General features: G+C 37.7%; 3 protein-coding genes across 9 annotated transcripts; 2 read left to right on the top strand and 1 right to left on the bottom strand.

Annotated features, from left to right (window-relative positions):
• Positions 1-57: 57 nt before the first annotated feature.
• On the top strand, positions 58-13,545 carry LOC126376482 (voltage-dependent calcium channel subunit alpha-2/delta-3). Of its 7 annotated transcripts, none has more exons than XM_050023891.1 (27): positions 58-357; positions 687-768; positions 937-1,312; positions 1,517-1,648; positions 1,745-2,004; positions 2,091-2,237; positions 2,444-2,557; positions 3,264-3,446; positions 3,526-3,660; positions 3,739-3,831; positions 5,007-5,033; positions 5,821-5,901; positions 6,128-6,202; positions 6,291-6,395; positions 6,481-6,552; positions 6,711-6,916; positions 7,118-7,272; positions 7,569-7,628; positions 7,945-8,038; positions 9,294-9,398; positions 9,713-9,980; positions 10,324-10,446; positions 10,642-10,767; positions 10,862-10,970; positions 11,645-11,662; positions 12,264-12,667; positions 12,957-13,545. In XM_050023891.1, the coding sequence occupies exons 1-27, from the start codon at positions 248-250 to the stop codon at positions 13,050-13,052; spliced, it is 3,756 nt and encodes a 1,251-aa protein (XP_049879848.1). In that variant the 5' UTR covers positions 58-247; the 3' UTR covers positions 13,053-13,545. The 7 variants fall into 7 exon arrangements, with proteins under 7 accessions (XP_049879848.1, XP_049879858.1, XP_049879840.1 ...); XM_050023901.1 differs by having other exon boundaries at positions 2,444-2,563; positions 3,748-3,831; XM_050023883.1 differs by having other exon boundaries at positions 2,444-2,563.
• A 145-nt stretch (positions 13,546-13,690) lies between these two features.
• On the bottom strand, positions 13,691-15,621 carry LOC126376507 (peptide chain release factor 1). The gene is made up of 2 exons (XM_050023949.1): positions 14,549-15,621; positions 13,691-14,399 (listed from the first exon to the last, which is right to left on the bottom strand). The coding sequence occupies exons 1-2, from the start codon at positions 15,512-15,514 to the stop codon at positions 14,163-14,165; spliced, it is 1,203 nt and encodes a 400-aa protein (XP_049879906.1). The 5' UTR covers positions 15,515-15,621; the 3' UTR covers positions 13,691-14,162.
• Positions 15,622-16,614: 993 nt separating this feature from the next.
• Positions 16,615-18,602, top strand: LOC126375625 (peptide chain release factor 1-like). The gene is made up of 2 exons (XM_050022618.1): positions 16,615-17,529; positions 18,336-18,602. Exons 1-2 carry the CDS (start codon positions 16,615-16,617, stop codon positions 18,600-18,602), a joined length of 1,182 nt encoding a protein of 393 aa, XP_049878575.1.
• The last annotated feature ends 1,707 nt before the right edge of the window (positions 18,603-20,309 follow it).

Here is a 20,309-nt window from a genome sequence, read left to right as displayed (position 1 = left end):
AAATATGTTAATATACACAAGCGGGGCATAGTAGGTCACTCAGTTGAGCCTCGCGAGGGGAGCACTGCGCATGTCCCGAGCACGCGGCTGCGCCTTACAGCCGCCACTGCCTTATCAATGTCGGGAGGACCCAAACCTGAACAACTGTAGATAATCGCCATTCAGCTATTTCAAGAATATGAGTAAAATTATGAAAACATCCTTCTGATGAGTGAATGTTAGGGGTTAAATTAGATTAGTGTCTCTGATGTGCAAACGTGTTGGTGTCTTCGTGTTCTTGTTACTTCTGTCGCTGGAGTCCCGAGATTGCACATCCAGCCAACAGAATGATGCCGTCGTCAAGATATCACTCAACACGTAAGTATCATTACAAATATTAGCCTATAAGTACAATAATGCTTTGGAACGAACGACCTAAAAGAAAGTAGGGTCTACTACTACTAGATAAGCTTATTATTGACTTACGGTAATAGGACTATAAGATCAGTTGCGTAAAGAAATAATCTAAAATAGCTACCAAATAGTTTGTTTTGCTTACGTTACGATAACGATTAAAATTCGCTTATAAATTGTTATTTGAATTACTAGAACTAAACCGAAGAAATACACATATCTAATGTTATAAAATTGACGAACATTACAATAACAAGAAATAAATTACAAAATCTTTACTTTTGTGACTTCAGAGTACAAGCGTGGGCAGTTAAGCTCGGAACAGAGTTATACCATTTCGGAGAATTTATTACCAGGAAGAAAGAAGTACAAGATGTAAGTATCGGGTCAGACACTCATCAAATTAAATCAATTCAAATACACTTTATTGCACAGGACTTAATTTTATATTTAAGTAGACATAACATAATACCTACAGTACAACTTGGGCGGCTCAATTTAAAATACATTGAAATACGTTAAATTAATTAACCATTATTTTAGAGCTTTAAATCGGCACAAATCGAATCGAGAGATGGAGAAAAGCTAGTTCAGAGTATGTCAGATGACATTCGCGCTATGATGGAACTTAAGGTTAGCGCTGTAAAGAGAATAGTGGAAGCAGCAGAGAACATGGCGTTTGATAAGCAAAACGAACCGGTACCGGAGGATTTTCAGTTTTATAACAGTAAAGAAATGGATGAACCTTATGACGACATATCTATTACTACAACTGCTGAACCAGATTTTAGTTTGGAAAATTGGATTCCGAGGCCACCGACCAGAAGCGCTCATATCGCGCAAAACGCCCACTTTTGGAACATACCGGTGAATACGAATTTCAGCAGTGTTCATGTGCCAAGCAACGTGTATGCATGGGGTAAGTACCTACAAGATTATAGACACACGTGTCACATGGCATAGTGATCCTTTTATATTCACGATGCTCGTCAGATACAACGACGACAATATGACTATTTGATCTGTCAGGTTAGGTCGTGTTTAAGTTACAATGTTTTTTATTTGACATGTCGATTTAAGTTTTAATTTAGACACTGTCGTTTTTAAATATTTATTTTTGCAGCTACGGAAGTTATCAAGGGCATTCACTGGTCGGAAGGATTAGATACACATTTTATTAATAACTACCAAAGTGATCCGACACTTTCGTGGCAATATTTTGGTAGCTCCACAGGATTCATGAGACATTACCCTGGTGAGCACATTATATATATTTCATTATACCTCTAGATAAAGTATAAAAATGATTGCTGCTAGTATTATAGAAAATATTCCACGTGGTGTGTTTCAGCAATGAAATGGAGAGCAGACCCAGTAGACATATTTGACTGTCGAACAAGAGCGTGGTATATGGAGGCGGCTGCAAGTCCCAAGGACGTTGTCATCTTGGTCGATAGAAGTGGGTCGATGACTGGGCAAAGGCGGGACATCGCCAAACATGTGGTCACAAACATCCTAGATACACTGGGCAATAACGACTTCGTCAACGTCATGACTTTTGCTGACACTGTCGAAGAACTTGTACCTTGCTTTGAGGAGTCTTTAGTTCAGGTAATAAATATAGTCTTATGCAAGAATATCGAATAATGTTGAGAGTTAATTTTGGTTAATATTTAACCTTTATTTTGGTTTCCCAGGCTACTCTAGGAAATCTTCGGGAATTGAAACTAGCACTGGACAACTTTGAGACGATGGAAATAGCCAATTTCTCGGCAGCACTCACGAGAGCTTTTGAATTATTGGAGATTTATAGAAATAATAGCGGTGGAGCTAACTGTAACCAGGTACGATAAGGTTATTTATACAACTAAAATAAGAGTAGAATAATTAAACGAATTAGAATTTAGATGGGCAGTTGACTTAGGTTTGAATTAAACTAAATACCGGAAATATTATACAAGTACGTATCGAAACTGGCAGGAATTTTATCGTTTACTCCATTAAGGATGCGAGTTCATGTATGAATCTCTTTCCAAGTATTTTGTTCCAGGCAATAATGTTGGTTACGGACGGCGTCCCGTACAATTACAAGGAGATATTCGAAAAGTACAACTGGAAGTATGAGACCCCGGTGCGGGTGTTTACGTACCTGATAGGTCGCGAGGTAAAGGTAGTACCACTTCAGGTATTACTGTGTGTCGTAGTCATTGTGCGGCCTGCATAATGCCTTCCCTTCGTACCTTCTACCAGTACACCTAGAACGTGGTACCCTCTTCTGTCTATTTATCTATTTGTCCGTATTATATCTGTATGTATAGTGTTAATATCGTGCATGCGTCTTGTATTATATTATATTCTGTATTTTATTTATTATGTTGAAGGTGTTCCATGTAGATCAGGGCCAGGGCTTTCGGAGTTTAATAAGTTTAACATGCAACAAACCGGACGGAAATTGTTTATGTAATGTTAAATCTAATGTGCCCATATGATCCTGACCCTGATTCATCGTGTGGATACATCTTTTAATCTTCCTCTTTCCATCTATGTGTGGCTTTTGCTTGTAGGTCTTGTAGTGTTTTTAGCTTAGGTGATTGTGAGTTTTTGCGTAGACAGAACCTAGTAATTAGATTGTATTAGATTATTAAAAGTTTTCTAGTAAAATAGAGAAATTCTTATTTTACTCTTACTTGAATAGATTGGCTGCCAATATAAATAGCGCTGTGGTAGTTATTATTTACGGTTTAAATTTGAAATAGCCTTTTATATTCACGAAACTGCGGAGGATCCTCATCACACCACTTTAGACAGACACGGAGCACATACGCGTACTTTGGCTTGTCTAAAAATGTTATCAGTGAGGATGTGTGTAGGTGGCAGACGTGAGGGAGGTGAAGTGGATGGCTTGTGCGAATCGAGGCTTCTACGTGCATCTAAGTACACTAGCTGAAGTACGGGAACGGGTGTTGGAACACGTCAACGTCTTGGCGCGACCACTCGTACTTCAGCGAGAAAAACACCCAGTTGTATGGACACCCGTTTACGCTAATGTCACCGTAAGTATATCAACAACTGTTATATATTTTGGTGTTTTCAATATTGGCTTTGTGTACTTAAATAGTTCGTGAATTTCAGGACCCAAAAGTAGCCGATTATTTATGGGAACAACGCGAAAGAGCAGAACAAAAGGAGCGCTTCATGAGCCAGAGGAGAGACAAGGCATTATTTAACTCCGAGAAAGAACAGGACCGCAGATGGAGAATAACACAGGTGCGGTAATACCAGTGGGTTAATAACATATGTAGGAAATGAATCGATATATTTGATGTTGATATGCTGACATTCCAGATGAAACAGGGTCAGTACAGCGAGATTGGCAATTCGCAATATCAGCTCATGACGTCGGTTTCCATGCCCGTGTACGACCTACGGCACAACGAGGTGGGTTCACGTTGCTGCTACTCCTCAATGTGCTATTTGTTCGTTCAATGTTTACTCGTTAATCTGTCCCAAAGTCACTAACTATACAAAGATTCGGGCCTTTGAAAAAGAGAATTTCATCCTGTGTTTTTAAGACAAATGGTCAGTAACAACTAAAGTCTCTTTTTGATTGACTCGAACATTGCCTCCAAACTGAAATATGTTGAACACTGTGTTTTCAAAATTCTAAATTTTCTCCTATGCATGACCTGATACGTTCGTATCGTCTCTATACAAGATAATTGTGTTTCCAGATTGGTTTTGTTTTAAATATTGGAAGTAAGCTCTGCCTTTTTCTACTCTGACTGTGCTATAAATGTGTATCTATCTCTTTAATATGTGTGTAATATCATAAGCAAATACCTTTTTAATAATGCTCCGTTTTGTTTGATGGTTTCCCCTCAGAACATCACAGAGAATGTACTGATAAATGAAGCTTACTGGGTATCAGTTACGAAAGAGGTACTACACTTAGAAAGTTTTGATGATTTAATGTAAAGTTTTGCAAGAAAGAGAGTTTTTATGATTTAGTTTTTTGAATTTCAGTAACGGTAAAGTGTTATTTGGCCCCGTTAGCGATGCATCTGTCCTCGATAGATGTTCGCGAGGCGCGCGCGCGCCGCAGCCGCGGCCGCCGCACGACGCCATGCCACTTGTGTTGTTCGACCCTTTTGGCTTACTGTAGTTTAGTAGTTTTCTACTAGATCGTAGGCGTAGACCACTAGGGTGTTATGACCAACTTTTCTATCAATTTACAGATTCATTTCTTTGCAAGAGTTATGATCTATATTACACACACTATCTAATGAAACGAAATGTTTGCCTGAACTTTAGTAATGTCTTCGTAGAGACATTTGGAGGTTGACTTGTACCACAACAAGTAAATGTAAATATTTTCGATTCGAGAATCGTGCAGCCCGAGATGTGGCGGGAATGGGGCTTTTGTTACTTGAGTACCTATTTCAGTTTCAATCATTATTTTCTTAAGAATGGCAAATTTTTGATATATTAACAATTTTAGTGCAAGTTTTCTTATATAAAAGAGAAAACATTTATTCCTAGTGGAAGTTGTAATAATGCATTTATCTATATGTTATTATATTTTATTGCATTCGTACGTCCACAACCAATCGCAGTCCGTAGAGGAGAACGGCCAGAAAGAGGTAGGCACAGGTCACATACTCTACATTACGATACGAGCGGGAAGCGTGCGAGGAGACGGATGCGATCATGTGGCTCATAGCCACAGCCAGCAGGGAACAGTTTGATCTTCCATTTGTTTGCTGTGAAGATGTACGTCCTATCTACCGTTCTTTCACAATGTCTTAGCAAGTGCGCTCAACTTTAGAGGCCCTTCCTTTTAACTCTGTTTGATGTTGTATTTTTGAAATATTCATTTAAAAATGTCAACAGATTCATGCAAGGATCACTTTGAAAGGTCACTTGCCCCACGACAGAAACGGTAGACGATGCATTTAATATAAAATGTAGATTTTAATTTGATGCAATAAACAATAAGTAACATTATTTGAGTAGATTTGCTAGAGTCTGTAATTTTCATTATACTTAACTAGTTTTATAAATATGGTAGTTCTATATTAATATAGAACTTCGCATAACGGGGCGTAGATGCTAAATACTAACTAACTACTGCTAGATTTGTAAGAAAGTTCTTACGAATAACATTCAGTAGAACAATGGCTAATACTACGCCAAATACGACTAAGTAGTTAGATAAATTGAATTTAATATGTTTTAATATTGTCATAGATTTCTTTGATATAGCTATTCTTTTAGATTTTTTGATATTAAGTAGATAATAGCAGATTATGATGTTTTTGTTTTGGCAAATAATAAACTTGCATATATTGAAATTATGATGTTCGAATACAGTACATGATAAAGACGCGCCATCCAATTCAGAGGTACTAATCGATCAACAATTTTCAGATGCGTATTGCTAGATTACTGGGAGTGGCAGGAACAGACGTTCCTCTAACCGAGATACAAGCATTGATGACTCCTTATAAGGTAAGCTTAAAACCATCATTATCTTTTTCTGTTTCATCTTCTTTTTAAGCTGAGACGTCTTGTCTTTTAACAGTTCTATAGATATGGTTGAAGTATTCGACACTAAAAACGATCTACAACCCTACATTTAGTCACTTTTGCCGTCCCTACTTACACCAGTTTTACAAGTAGAACTCTAATTGCATCGCATTTATGGTACTTACATCAAAAAATACTCCTGTTGCAGATTGGTGTAAATGGATACGCTTTCATCGTGACTAACAACGGATACATCTTGATACATCCTGATCTGAGGCCCGTAGTAAGTGTCAATGTCAATTTATTCCAAAAAATATTATTTACCTAAGTATATAAAGATGCAACATATAACTAACTAATTTTAACAACAGTTCCAGCAAATTCTCAAACCAAGCTACAACAGTGTCGATATGATAGAAGTTGAACTCTTTGATGACGATAGAGGGCCTAGAAACTTTAGCAAAGAACTCACTGCGGTAAGAGATAAACATCAGAAATAAGTTTATTTTGTTTAGATTAGGTAGATAACAGTATTTTCATAACCAGTGTTCTTCGTTTCAGCTCCGAAAAGAAATAATCGATCAAAAGACGGGAAATAAGATTATGAATGTCAAATATCATATGGATGATATGGTAAGCATTATTTAGATAGCAAACTATACTTACTGAAATAATAACAGACGCTTGTCTGTCAAATGCATCCTCATTTGCCCATAGAATGCCGTGATTCTCGAGATAAAAATATGATTTGAAACCTGCGATAAGACTAGTTTTATTCTTTACATTTCCAGAAAAGGGTGTCACGTGGCAAGAAGCATTACTTCTGGACTGGCATCAGTGACTCGCCATTCACCTTAGTGGTGACCATTCCAGAGAACTATGGTCGCCATCGCATCACCCCTCCTCCGACCGACGACATCCACCGCCTTTCGCTAACCTCGAAGAATATTACAGCTAAGCAGTACTTGTCTGACAAATGGAGTGTGCACCCTGATTGGTAATTGAAACATTTTAAATGAAGAATTAGCATGCAAACTGGGATAATTCATCTATGAATAGTTGTTGTTGGTTTTATGGCGGTATTAGGATTCTAATAAAGAAACATTGTTTCTTTAATAAGGAACAGCAATCGATTACAAGCGTTTGAAGTGATGATTCTTTTGACCCAAAATTCTAATAAATGATCTCGCGATTGCAGGTTGTACTGCCGCCATTACGAGCGCACATTCGCAACTGCGGAGGAGGAATTGTCATATTTCCTGGAGCGCGTTGCCAAGCCAGGCTGGCGGTGGCCAGCCAAGCCGCGCCCGCCTGAGCATCACAAGAGCAAGGGACATGAGCGACATAACAACGGTAAGTATGTATACGCAGTCGAGTTCGAAATCTAAGTTCGTTGTATTCGGTTTTCTATTTGTTATTTGTTTTATAAGCCAGGCAATATAATGTAATACGACACAGAAAGCATGACTGCCTTCTGCCCAAAGATAGTATTAAAATAGAATCATGACTTTCAATCAGTGCTGTGTTTATGAATTTTAAGTTGATTTTAAATTGATTTTCTTATAAGTGAATTCAGGCATCACCTGTGACGGCAAGTACATAGGACTGTAGATGAATCTGTTCAATAAACCATAATCTTTATTTTACAGGCACACCTGAGACAAAGGAACGGAAAATATCAAACAACCAGCCGAAAAATGAATATTATTGTAAGTACCTATTATAAATTATTGAAAGGTTTAAGTCATGTTACTATAGTGACACTTGATTGGTTTAATGTGTACGTATATGTACTTTAATTTTTGGACAATCTAACCCATGACACTTAGATACATCGCTTTTCTTGATATGCACACGACTATCAGGCGGGGTTTCAGCTAAGCGTAATTCTGTTTTTAATTTAAATAAAATCATCCAAATTATTATTATTTGTATAGCAACAGAACGAATATTACGGTTACGGAAGTAAGAAATATTTCTCATGAAAACTCAACTTCATTTAAACACGAAAAAATGAAATTGCAGGTGATCATGGACTTATGCAAGCATTGGTCTATGACGCCAGGAATACAGTCTGGTTCAACAAGAGCATATCGGAGTCAGCCTCGGATGATAAGGCGTAAGTACAACAATTCCAACATATTACAGATACATTCCTACTCACATTGTGAATACTGTGTAGCATAGCTTATATGTTGGTCACTTGTATTTGTCGATATACTTAACGAGACCTGCGTTTCACTTCACTAAAGGTCATCGAAAATTAAAGAGGTGTCGAGATTATCAAAGAAGATTGTGACACTATTTTGGGATAAATCTAAAATATTAGATGGTGACACTTTGTAAGATGTTGCTACAATTATGATATCTAAATTAAATATTTTTGAAGATTCACTAATATTAGATATCTAGAATAGTACACTATTGAACAAATTTCAAGACCTGTTTCTAATTATGTTATTTATAACTTAGACCTACTTACTACTTGCAATTTACAACTTTTGTCTGATATGTCAGTACACACTTTATACTCATGTTGCACATCCTTTTGTTGTAATTGTCGCCCGGATAGCCCCTTGACTAAAGTGATTGGACTCTTGCCGAGGTAAAGTACAATTTCGACTCGGATGTCTTTTGCATGCTTTTCAAAACCCTCAAGAAAAAATACTTTCAAGACAATTGTTGATAAGAAAGGTCCTTGGGTACAAGGATAATAACTGAACGAAAACAAACCGAAAAGAGTGAAAAAGAATAAGTAATTTGGTGATCAGTTAACCAATTAGCAATACTGTAACTTTCTTACGATATAAGATAAGCTGTGGAACGAAAGAAGTAAAATAAGGAAATTGAGTAAACCAGTAAAAGTGTTAGTCGATTGCTATTTGACGTTACTTTTTATGCACCCGAGGAGAGTAAGTATCGTTATATTGTGTTTTCATTTAAATGTTTTAGCAGCCAAAGGAGGATTGTAAGATTAGAAAGTGTAGTTTGTCCAAGACACAATACACTTACCTACACTAACTGAAAGAACGAATAAGTAGTTCCTACTGGCGGATAGATATAATTATGTACATATCTTTGAATAATGTTAGTAAAATCATGAGCAAATGGTAGTTTTGTCATCTTAATAACATCTTATTTCATTGTTTATTGTTAGGCTCAAAGATCTAGATAATTATTATTCCGATCTGCATAAGACAATTAATAGAACTTGGTTTAGAATTTAAATCATGAGAAAGCTATTAAAAATATAATTCTATTAATAGAAAGTAATCAATAACTACTCCACAAATAAAACTCCGTTGTCACACAACAATCAGACATCGCAATAGTTTTTCATACAGAGAATTTGAATTGTATTTCATTGGTGACAGGGCCGAGTTCATTCAGAGATTCGGGTACATCGTGGCTTTTATGGCCACCCACAGTGGACTCACACGCTGGCAGACACATCCGCCAAGGGAACATGACAACGACAAGTAAGATATATTCTATATTTATTGTACATACATCATTCACAGGAGTGAATTATAAGTATACTAAATGATAAGTAAACTAGGAAGTTTACTTATCCATTGGTATATGACCATTATACTCGCACTTTATGTTGTTTGTAGTTTGGTGCAGTTGAAAAAATCGGTATTAACACATTTCCCAATTTTATTGTCTTTAAAAATATCTAATTCCAAATATCAATAATTAATTATCCCTACTAACGCCATGCACAATGAAGTGATTTTAGAGTGAACGCAAAAACCACACACCCAAATGAGAACAAAATGACTATTTACAGGCCTGAATTCGGGAAGCAATACCCTCGAGCAATAGACGAAGTCTGGTATCGTCGTGCCGTCGAGCAGCATTATGTGGACCCACTGAGTTACGTCTACAGCGCAGATCTCAACACTGATAAGTTTCCATTGAACGTTAGTGCAGCCATGGTAACAGCCTCTCATGCCGTGTTCCATGGAGACGGACACAGGAAGGCGCCAGCAGCAGTAGTCGGGTTTCAATTCAAACATGAACGCCTAAGGGAATGGTTCGAGAATATCACTTCGTCGGTAAGTTGATCGTTATTTTTTGGTACACTGACCTCAGACAGAATAGTGCCCGTAGCAAGTTCACGGCTGTATTCCCCATTGGGTTTGTAAGATAAGATAAGATTCTTTATTTGCCATAAATGCAGTGTGACAGAGCTATAACCATCGCAAGATGAACTGAGTAACCAGGCTTTACCGAGATTTCTGTTAGACTAACGTTGTAGGTGATGAGCCGTATCGTCAACTGTGTTAATGGAAATATTAACTGTTGCCATTATTTACATTGCTTTTGGAATGTTGATTCTTTTATGTCTATGAGAATATTTTTTTCTTTCTTAACCAAATTCTCCCTCATATATTTCAGTGTGAACACAACAAGGAATGCGTCACGTGTGAATCAGATAACTGGGACTGCTACCTAGTGGACAATAATGGATGGATCGTGGTTAGCCAAGACAGCAACCAGACGGGACAGTTCTTTGGGAAGGTAAGTATAGAGCTAGTGAACATAATTAACATTGTCGAGGTAATCTTAGACGTCAAACCTTGATATAAATACATTTTGGGAGAATCGTACCCCAGTAGCAATGAAATCAGGGACAATCACGTTAACAATTTGATCAAACTTTTTTGACATTCTTTTAATTGGAATTTATCATACTCATAGCGACTAATGCTTCAGGTCCGACCGGATATCATGACGAAGTTAGTGGAAGACGAAGTGTTCAGACCGGTACACATCATAGACTATCAAGCGGTTTGCTTTCGGGAAAAGAAGACGACCAATTTCGCGTCAATGTTGATTACGGTGAGAATTTAATTTAAAATCCCGTTTCGTGAAAATAAGTCTTGTGAAATGACGTGTAGGTACTATAACTGTTTTAACAATTATATCGTTTCAGCCGTTAGAAAATCTGCGTCTGATCATGGCATGGTTCTTGGCAACGTCGATGTGGCTCTACAACTCTATAGCTGTAGGTTTGGCTCAAGCCAGTTATTCCTTCGACGACGGTAAGAAACAATCAGGACTGTACTGAATGCTACTTCATTTCACCACCACAGGATCGAAGTGTACTCATTATTCATTGCAAACAATATATTAGACACAAATTTCAATGTGAATTTAATCCTTGAGACTGTTCTTCCTAGTTCAATGTGGCTCTTGCGCGTTGTCAGCATGATCTGTGCAATTCTGCATGACAACGAGCACTATAGCGACAACAAATGTTGTATTTTCGCAGACAATATGTACGCCAGAAACAGCATTGTGCTTCTCTATGTTTTTGTGCATGTCAAATGTACAAAGACTAACGACTCAAAATGATTTTCTTTTAAAAAAAAACAGATCTTCTGAAGCTCGCTAGTTAAACGCGATAAGTATATATCTTTAACGATATCTGTGTTTTGGATATAAAGTCAAGTCATATTTAGGAATAGAAAAGTCACATGATAGAAAAAATAGCGTATTACCTGTGTGTTTTAAGTTTACTACATAGTCACGTAATAGTAATTATGACTGCAGAACACGAAGTGCATGTAGGTGCTTCGCAATTGTCGCACCCAAACGAATTTAGCAAATAAATTATCCAAACGTTGGTAGAGAAGTCAAAATTTTACCATGGAGTCAATAATTGGACGTAGCTAAGTATTTTACGAAAGTAGTAATGACTCCATCTTGTTTTCAGAATATGTTACACCCACCGGTGAGTTATAGCGCGAGCACTGTAGCCGTATCGTCCTATGACACTAAACAACGTTTAGTGCAGTCTTTGATTACGTTTTGATCTCGTAGAAATCGCCCCGGAATGTGCATGTTTCTAGTTTGTCGAAAGTAGTCATACAACACTACATTGTCATTCTATTTAAGAGTGTGAAGGGTTTTCAACTTGGAATCTTCTTACATGAAATCTGACGCAGATTGTAAATACGTAAGCGATTTGTAGTACCGCAGTGTGCCTCTGCATGCAGATCTGTGTATCTATGTATCATCTACTACCTACTTTTATTGATATTTAGATTTATATTATTATTTATTTTATCATGCCTTATAATAAATTGGCTAATTGTTCGGCTTTCCAGTGTGGAATAATATTTAAGTATCTATATTTGTTGTTGTTATGTATGTAGGTACAGTTGTTATTACTCTATTTATTATATTTACACAATCTAAAGATTAAATCAATCGATTCTACAGGTATTGTTAATACTTTCAGCATGTATCTATAAACAAATCTTGGCTATTTTGAAGTTTGCATGTGACGATGGTAGGTATTACTTCATACTGACATGCGTTCTCATCAACAGCGTATCAGAATTACGAGAACGACGAAGAGACGGACGACCCGTATATGTCGAACAAGCCTCCGTCACGGGCGGTGGAGAGAGACTTCGAGAAGCTGGTGCTTATCAACCGGACACGGCCAACGCCCTGCGACAGGGAGATGTACCTCTACCAACTGGAGTACAACAACTTGGAAGACAAGTTGAGCAAGCCGCTGAACGACTGCAAGCGTCCCTTCTACGCGCAGCTGGTGAACTACACCAACATGCTGCTGGTGGTGGTGGACGCGCTGTGTGCCCGCGAGGACGTCACGCTGACGGCCATCGACGCAAACGAGGTGCAGTACAACGAGTCGCTGCCTTGCCTCAAGCACATGCACCCGCTGTACAGGAAGCAGCCCGCCTCTTGCATCAGGAATCACACGGAGGTACCTTGCTTTTTGGTTTACAATCATCAGCGAAATGTTGAGCAAGATAAGGGATAACTATTCAGATCTAGTGCAATTTACCACTAACTACAGCGAACTACGAAATGCTTAATAAATATGAAGGGCTCATCCAGGTACACTAAGATCGAAGCAAATAGATCCAGTATCGTCGAGCTTCACTATCACGCTTGCTAAGTCGTTTACGGGAGATAGGCATTAGTTTATTTAGTATAGATACTAAATTTCATGATGAATCGCGGGTGTATTACAATATTATAAATTTTTGCAGGAGAGCAACATCGACATGTGCGGCCGCGGCAGCCTACCTCATAAAAACATACTCTGGATTCCATTGACAATACTTTCATTATTGAAATATTTCTAAAAATCTGCGTATCAAAATTTTATCTTATTATGAGACGGAATTAACTACTACAATTTTGTTATTGCGTGTAATAGTTTATTGAAGAACCTACCTAGATTATTAATGTAATAGAAACGTCTAGTCAACATTATATTATATGATAATTATTTTGTTATGAGCATTATAAAGTCTATTAATTTTTAGTTGTTGTACAAGCTAGGAAAATATAAAGTACATGTCATTCCCACATATCACACAAGTAATTTCATATTTTGTATTTGTAAGATTATTATTATTAGATGTACCTATGCTCCCAAGGTGCCATGATATCTATGAGGCATTGTGTGTTGTCATATCAAAAATAGGAAGTAATTTTTAACTCCTTTATTAAAATATTAGGCTAATGAAGAATGAAGTACTATTGTGTGAGGATTCAATAAGAATATATTGAATTAATTAGATAGCTTTTGTAAACAAATTGGCTTTTTGCATTCTAATAAATCCTATTCTTTACAATGTTGTACATTGATTTTCAGTATTATATGAAATGATGGTTGATGTTTACTCCGTCCTGGAAGTTTTTAATAATTTTAGTCTGGGATGGAAGCGTTATGTAAAAGCTTTCCAGAGTCTAAGTATATTATAATTAAAACAAATCAGTGGTTGCTTTTATTTAATAAATTAATAACTATCACATTTTGAATTACCTTAACATATTTGTAGTGTTTAGTAATTTGAATCTCTGTCATTTATGTAGTAGATGTGATCTATTATGTTAATTTCCTGTAATATTGTGATTATTCATTTGGTACAAAATAAAATATTTATTGTACATCAGACTTTTTTTTTTACACAAACTATAAAACTATTTAACAATGTCTAATACAAATTAAGCAATGGAAACATTTCTATTGACTGCTAGTTTACAAATAAACAAAAATCCTGTGCAATCCAGATGTCTGAAGAAAACACATTCACTTGGATCTCAAAATTAGGTACCTACATAAACATAAAACTGGTCAGTGCACAAACTTTATTTTTATTGTATACTAATATACTTGAGATGTCTACTACCATATATTGTAGTGTATATCATAACATATTAGTTAAATAAATATGTGTAGGAATCACTTACACTTTACTGGTAGTATCAACTTGGTGTTTTTTTATATACTCTTGTATGTCTTCCATGAGGGCCTGGAAGCGTTGGTGGCGTAGGAGGTTTTCCTGCAGACTTTCCAGCTGTTCCTCTCCTTTCATGAAGGTCTTGAGGCTGTGCTGTGTGCCGCCACCCTCGCGGTGCTCTGTCACACGGTCCTGAGGGTAGTTGTAAGTTCGAATCTTCTCATTCCTATTGCTGGAGCCAATCTGAAACAAAATATTTTACATTTTAAATAATTAATAGATTTTTGTATTGGTTTCCGGTCATTGTTAAAATATTAGTAAATTAATTATTTTCATTCTATTTCAATTATAATATTGGGCTTTCTTTTTAAAGTATTTTTCCTTATAGGTACCTGTGATTTCCTTTCAGAATTAATTCTAGCGACTTGTTCTTCATGTTGTTTTTGGTACAAGAGGGTTCTCAACTTTTCCATAGCAATTTGTTTATTTTTAATTTGTGATCTACCTTCTTGGCATTCAACCACTGTGCCAGTGGGATTGTGTATGATGCGGACTGCACTGTCTGTTGTGTTGACATGTTGACCACCTGCACCACTAGCCCGTTTAGTTTCTATAGTTATATCCCTCTCTGGAATATCTAGTTCTATATCTGATGGCTGTGGTAGTACTGCCACAGATACTGTACTAGTATGAATCCTCCCTCCCTTCTCAGTGGTCGGGATTCTCTGCACACGGTGCACTCCTGCTTCCATTCTCATTAACTCAGGCACACCCATACCTCGAATTAATAATGAAGCTTTTCTGTAGCCACCAAGGTCAGACTCCTCAATTGATGCTATATCCACTTCCCAGTCTTTATAATTCGCGTAAGATTCGTATAACTCGAAAAGCTCTCTGGCAAACAGCATAGCTTCCTGCCCGCCGGCGCCAGCGGTGACTTCAAGTAAAATACCACCTTCAGACAAGTATGGTTCTAGTAAAATGGATTGCAGTTCACTATCAACTTCATTCACGCGTTTCAGATAAATGCCTGCTTCTTCTTTTATCATTTTCTTAATTTCATCATCACCTTCCTTTTTGTTTAGTTCTTTTAACGACTCGATGCTATCGTACAAGTAAATTCTCTGCTCTAGCGCGTGCACAATAGGCTTTATCTCCTGAAGACGTCTTACTTCTTCCGGATCCCGACGTGATTTAACAGAGAGATTTTCGTGTTCAATCATCAGATAACTGAGATATCTCTGGACTGAAGGGTCAGATAAATTGATCGAATTTTGAGAATTACATCTTTTAAAAATTAATGAGCACTTTTCCGTATTACATAATTTACGAAAAAGTAACACACGCGAAAGAGACATGTTTGAATTGTAGAATTTAACTCTGCGATATTAATTTATATTTTTTAATTCAATATAAAATAGGTTATATTAATACGAAAACAAATGATATTTTTTTTTTTTGTTTTGGTTTTCCCCGAAGGGTAAGGCAAAGGGAACTATGCCCATACAGCCATGTCTTACGTATTTTTTTTTCTTGATGATTAATGAAATGATGAAAGGTGATGAATGATGATGATGAAACCTAAGCCCCCACCCTCGGAGTAGACTCCTACTCCGAACCCCAAACGAATTAACTCAAAAGTCCGCATAAACTTTTGAGTTATGAAGCGGCTTCCCGGCACGAAGCGAAAATAGGCAGATACACTTTGTTCATTGAATACTCCAATATAATAACACTCGCGAATGTCTTCTGACTAACTTAATGCGATCATTAACCACAAAACACCACTTCGTATTAATTATTTAGATTACTCAATGAAGAAAGCAACTGTCCCGTTCCCTTTTCCCGCCGAAAAGCCAAACAAATGATATTTTGTCAATGTCAAATAAACGTCACGGTAGTCGTTCGAATTCATTCATTCGGATTTCGGATACACGCACTACATTTATTACAATACTACGCTATCTAGTGTGCAATAGTGATATTTCAAACTGCTAATGCCATCTCGTGTGGAATAGTTGCACTATTTTATTTGCTTCATAGATGGCGACACTAGAGGCACAAAGTAGATGTATTTACTACGGTACCAAGTTAAATCAGATACCATACTAAGTTAGATGTCCGTAACTCCTAACGGGCTGGGCAGTGCCAATCATGAGATGCTCCCAAGACTATAATAGAATTAATAAAGTTTCTTATCGATGGGCTAATTTAATAAAGTCTTTTTAAACAAGTTGTCAACGTCATTATTCTTTTCCTTCACACCAATACTCTTATCTATGCTTCACACGTTCACAACCAAAGAATAAATTTACTACGTTTTATTCACAACACCTTCACTGTTTACGATTTATTCACTGCGTAACGTAAAATTCAATAGTTTACGAAAAAATAATAAGTTACAAATAATACTATACAATACAATATTATGTTGCTCACACGTTTATTTTGTCTACCAATGTTGACTAAAACACAGTCATGTTCAATTTTCTGTCGAAGGTTTTATAATCAAAAATCTGTGGATTTATCTGATCCATCCATTAGGAAGTATTTGAATTATTTAATAGTGGAAAACGAAACTCTCGTCGCGAAAGAAGACAAGAGTTCAGCTGAAGTCAAGAGACTTCGTGAAATAAAACCAGTTGTGGATATCGTAGCGCAGAGTAATAGTTTTAAATCGCTGAGGGCAAATAAGGAAGATAAAGGAGATGAAAAAGTTAAGGAAATGATAAAACAAGAAACTCGTATACACCAGACGCGTGACCAAGAACTCCACCGTCGACTGCAGTGCACGCTACTGGAGCCATGTCTAATAGACAGTGGTGTACTCTTGCAACTAACAGCTAGGAAAGGAGAACAAGCCACGCAGTTTGCTGAAATATTATACCAGCTCTATACAACTTATGCAGGCTACAAAAATTGGGACGTGGACCGTGTTTCTCTAGACAAGTCCAGTGTTTTAGGCATTAACAAAGCGTCGATGTTGATAAGTGGACTTGGCGCCCTTCAACTTATGAGTTTCGAGGCTGGAATACATGAGAAAATACCCAATGCAAGTGAGACCGATGATGCCCAGTCTAGTCATGTTCACGTAGCTGTTTTCTCTCAACCTAATGATGTAGAGTGGAATATCGCACCGAGTGAAATGGTAATAGATACAGGAATCCCTAGCAGTCCTGATCATTTTACTGCTTACACTAAGTACACCGGCGTCCGCATCACGCATATACCTACTGGAATTGTAGTACGTTGTAGTGAAGAAGATACATGTGTGAGAAATGAAGAGATTGCCAAGCAAACATTGAGAACGATTTTATTTCATAAAATGTTAGTGGAAGAATCACTAAATTCTAACACGGAAGGAAAATCCCTTGTAAGTACTTACCTATTATATTATACCCTTAAATCTAAAATGTCTTTGGCGACATTGAGAGAGCTAGGGATCCATCTTCAATTAGAACGGGTTGTGGTATTAGGTATATGTCCCAACCTGTGCGCCACATATGGTTTGAACGCTCGAGGGTCGCTCCGAATCCACTCGAGGACCGCGGTTGAGTCAGTCCAAAAGATGGTTTAATTTAGTTTAGATATATATATTATATCTATTATATATATTATGAGGAGCTCGGTGGCGCAGCGGTAAACGCGCTCGGTCTGCGATTGTTGAAGTTAAGCAACTTTCGCAAAGGTCGGTCATAGGATGGGTGACCACAAAAAAAAGTTTTCATCTCGAGCTCCCCCGTGCTTCGGAAGGCACGTTAAGCTGTTGGTCCCGGCTGCATTAGCAGTCGTTAATAACCACCAATCCGCAGTGGACCCGCGTGGTGGTTTAAGGCCCGATCTCCCTATCCATCCATAGGGAAAGCCCGTGCCCCAGCAGTGGGGACGTTAATGGGCTGGTGATGTGTGATGTGATATATATTATATATATATAGACGAAGAAGCAATTATTTTGTTAAAAATGATATTTCAAATAAGTTCCATTTGTTCCATACATACTATACCTACTTATCGGAAGAAGACGGATATTTTGTTATTACAATTGCCAATTTAATTTAAAAAATTAAAAGTAGGTATAGTACCTAAACCAAATAAGGCAATGAAAGCTGTATACTCTGTAGTTGTCGAAAACCAGTACAGTTTGCTCTTACCCAATTCATAATTACCAACTAATTCCAGGATTGCTCCAAGAAGCTTGAGAAGATCCGCACGTATGATTTCTGCGAGCAGGTTGTGATGGAGCACCGCGGCGACGCCAGCGCACGTTACAACCTCGAGGGATTCATGCAGGGCAAGGACTATCTCGAGAGCCTGCAGGACAACTTGCTGAGAGAGCAGCGCTACCAAGCGCTCATGGCCGACATTGATGCTGTCCTCAAGAAAGATAAAACAGACAATATTGGCAAAAATCAAGACAAAGTGCAAGAAATCTTCGCATTTTTCTGAGATTACATACTTTTCGAACATTTGGAGTCAGTCTCCAAATGAACTTGTTGTATTGTTTTGTTGGTAATTATTTCGGTTTTCTTGAACCAATATTTATAGTAGGTATTTTTTTTGGTGACGTGTTTTCATTTTTCTGATTAAATTGGTTTTATTGCATTGCCTTGTATTTGTCCTTTCTCAATCTTTGGACGTACGCGCTTCTTTAATAAAAGGATAAGAAACTAGAGATCAAAGTAAAAACAAAGTTGACAGTTTACTTCGACAATGTTGCAAATAGTTTCAGTGTATCGCAGGCGCAGGCATTCCAAACATTTCCTACGGCTTGGTTCGGCCGCAACCGCAGGCGGCGCGCGCCTATTGATAGAATTATTAGGGCTCGAGGCTTCCTCTGCAAACCGCAAGGACGTCGGGCATTCTCTCGCTATGGAGTTATTAATGCTAATGACGATGACGGGTAGACAGGCGGATGGACGGACGGCTATTGTCGCGCCGACCACACCGCTTCCTTTCTTCCTCCGGGGTTGGTGAAAGCGAAGAGAGGCGCGGGTTACCAGCGTGTTGGGAAACTTTAGAAGCGAAAATTATCGAGAAGAGAGGTAAGTATGAAGATGCATCTTCACGATTGTGAATAAATAGGGGATTTTCTTTAAGCAATAAGTAGTAGATATGCCGTTAAATAGCTAGCTACGGTACATATTTATAATCTTGTACTTTACTGTATTTATGTTACGTTTTTCAACTTTTCTATTTTAACAACTTCACGCTGTCGCTCAAGTTTTTCCCCACAGTACATGATGGAATTAGGAAGCACTTGTGGCACTAACCGCGATCCTATTCAGTCTATTTCGTCGATAATTATCATTCGCCACCTTTTGTGCGAATGCGAGTGCCAACCACGAAACCCACTACCACAATTCTTGATAATTTTCCGTTTTGGAACTAATGAGTAGATTGCTGCACCCATTGTAATAAAATTATACAACCATTTTTGTTACGAGTCCGAATAAAACGCCAGTAACAGGAAACCTAACGTTTTATGTTTCTTTACAAAGAATTATGAACCAACTTTATTATATAATTTATTATGGAATTAATGTTGGGTAAAGTTCAGTTAAGCTTTACCAAACACATATTTTTCTTTCGTAATTGAGTCTTGATCAGTTGTGAGGAGACGTAGGGAAGAGACGACCCCACCTCCCTTTGGTGGTGGTGGTTTATACCACTGGTGCAGCCATTCGATGGGCGATACAAGTCCCTGCCGGTGTTAGAAGGCGAACAATATCAAAAGGCAAATCAGCGGTGGGGCCAGGCACCGAAAATAGGTCTCAAAGTACAAACAGAATCCTTTCAGTGGCATGCGGCCTATCATCTGCGGCCTCTGCCTTCTGCCGGTCGTACTGGACATCCGGTCCCTGCATTGGGTGGATTTACACCTGTGCAACTTTTTTTAAATATATTGGCCATGTATGTTGTCTCAACTATGCCTGACGGTAAACATAGAGAAGCCCTAGAAGCCCTAACTGCAGTAGCAACAGAAAAGCAACACAATGGGTCAGTTGCACCTTTACTGCTTCTTAACTAAAATACATTTACGGGCTGATGGCTCCTACATGTATGTCTGGACTACGAATTCTGAGGAAAACTATTGTGAGATGTTGTGACAAGTAGTTGACGCTTCATGAAATTAATGGAAAACAGCCATAGCAA

This window comes from Pectinophora gossypiella, chromosome 2 (genome assembly GCF_024362695.1).
Source record: "Pectinophora gossypiella chromosome 2, ilPecGoss1.1, whole genome shotgun sequence".
NCBI lineage: Eukaryota > Metazoa > Arthropoda > Insecta > Lepidoptera > Gelechiidae > Pectinophora > Pectinophora gossypiella.
Note: the sequence above shows the minus strand (reverse complement) of the source record. Positions and strands in the feature narration are given on the sequence as shown.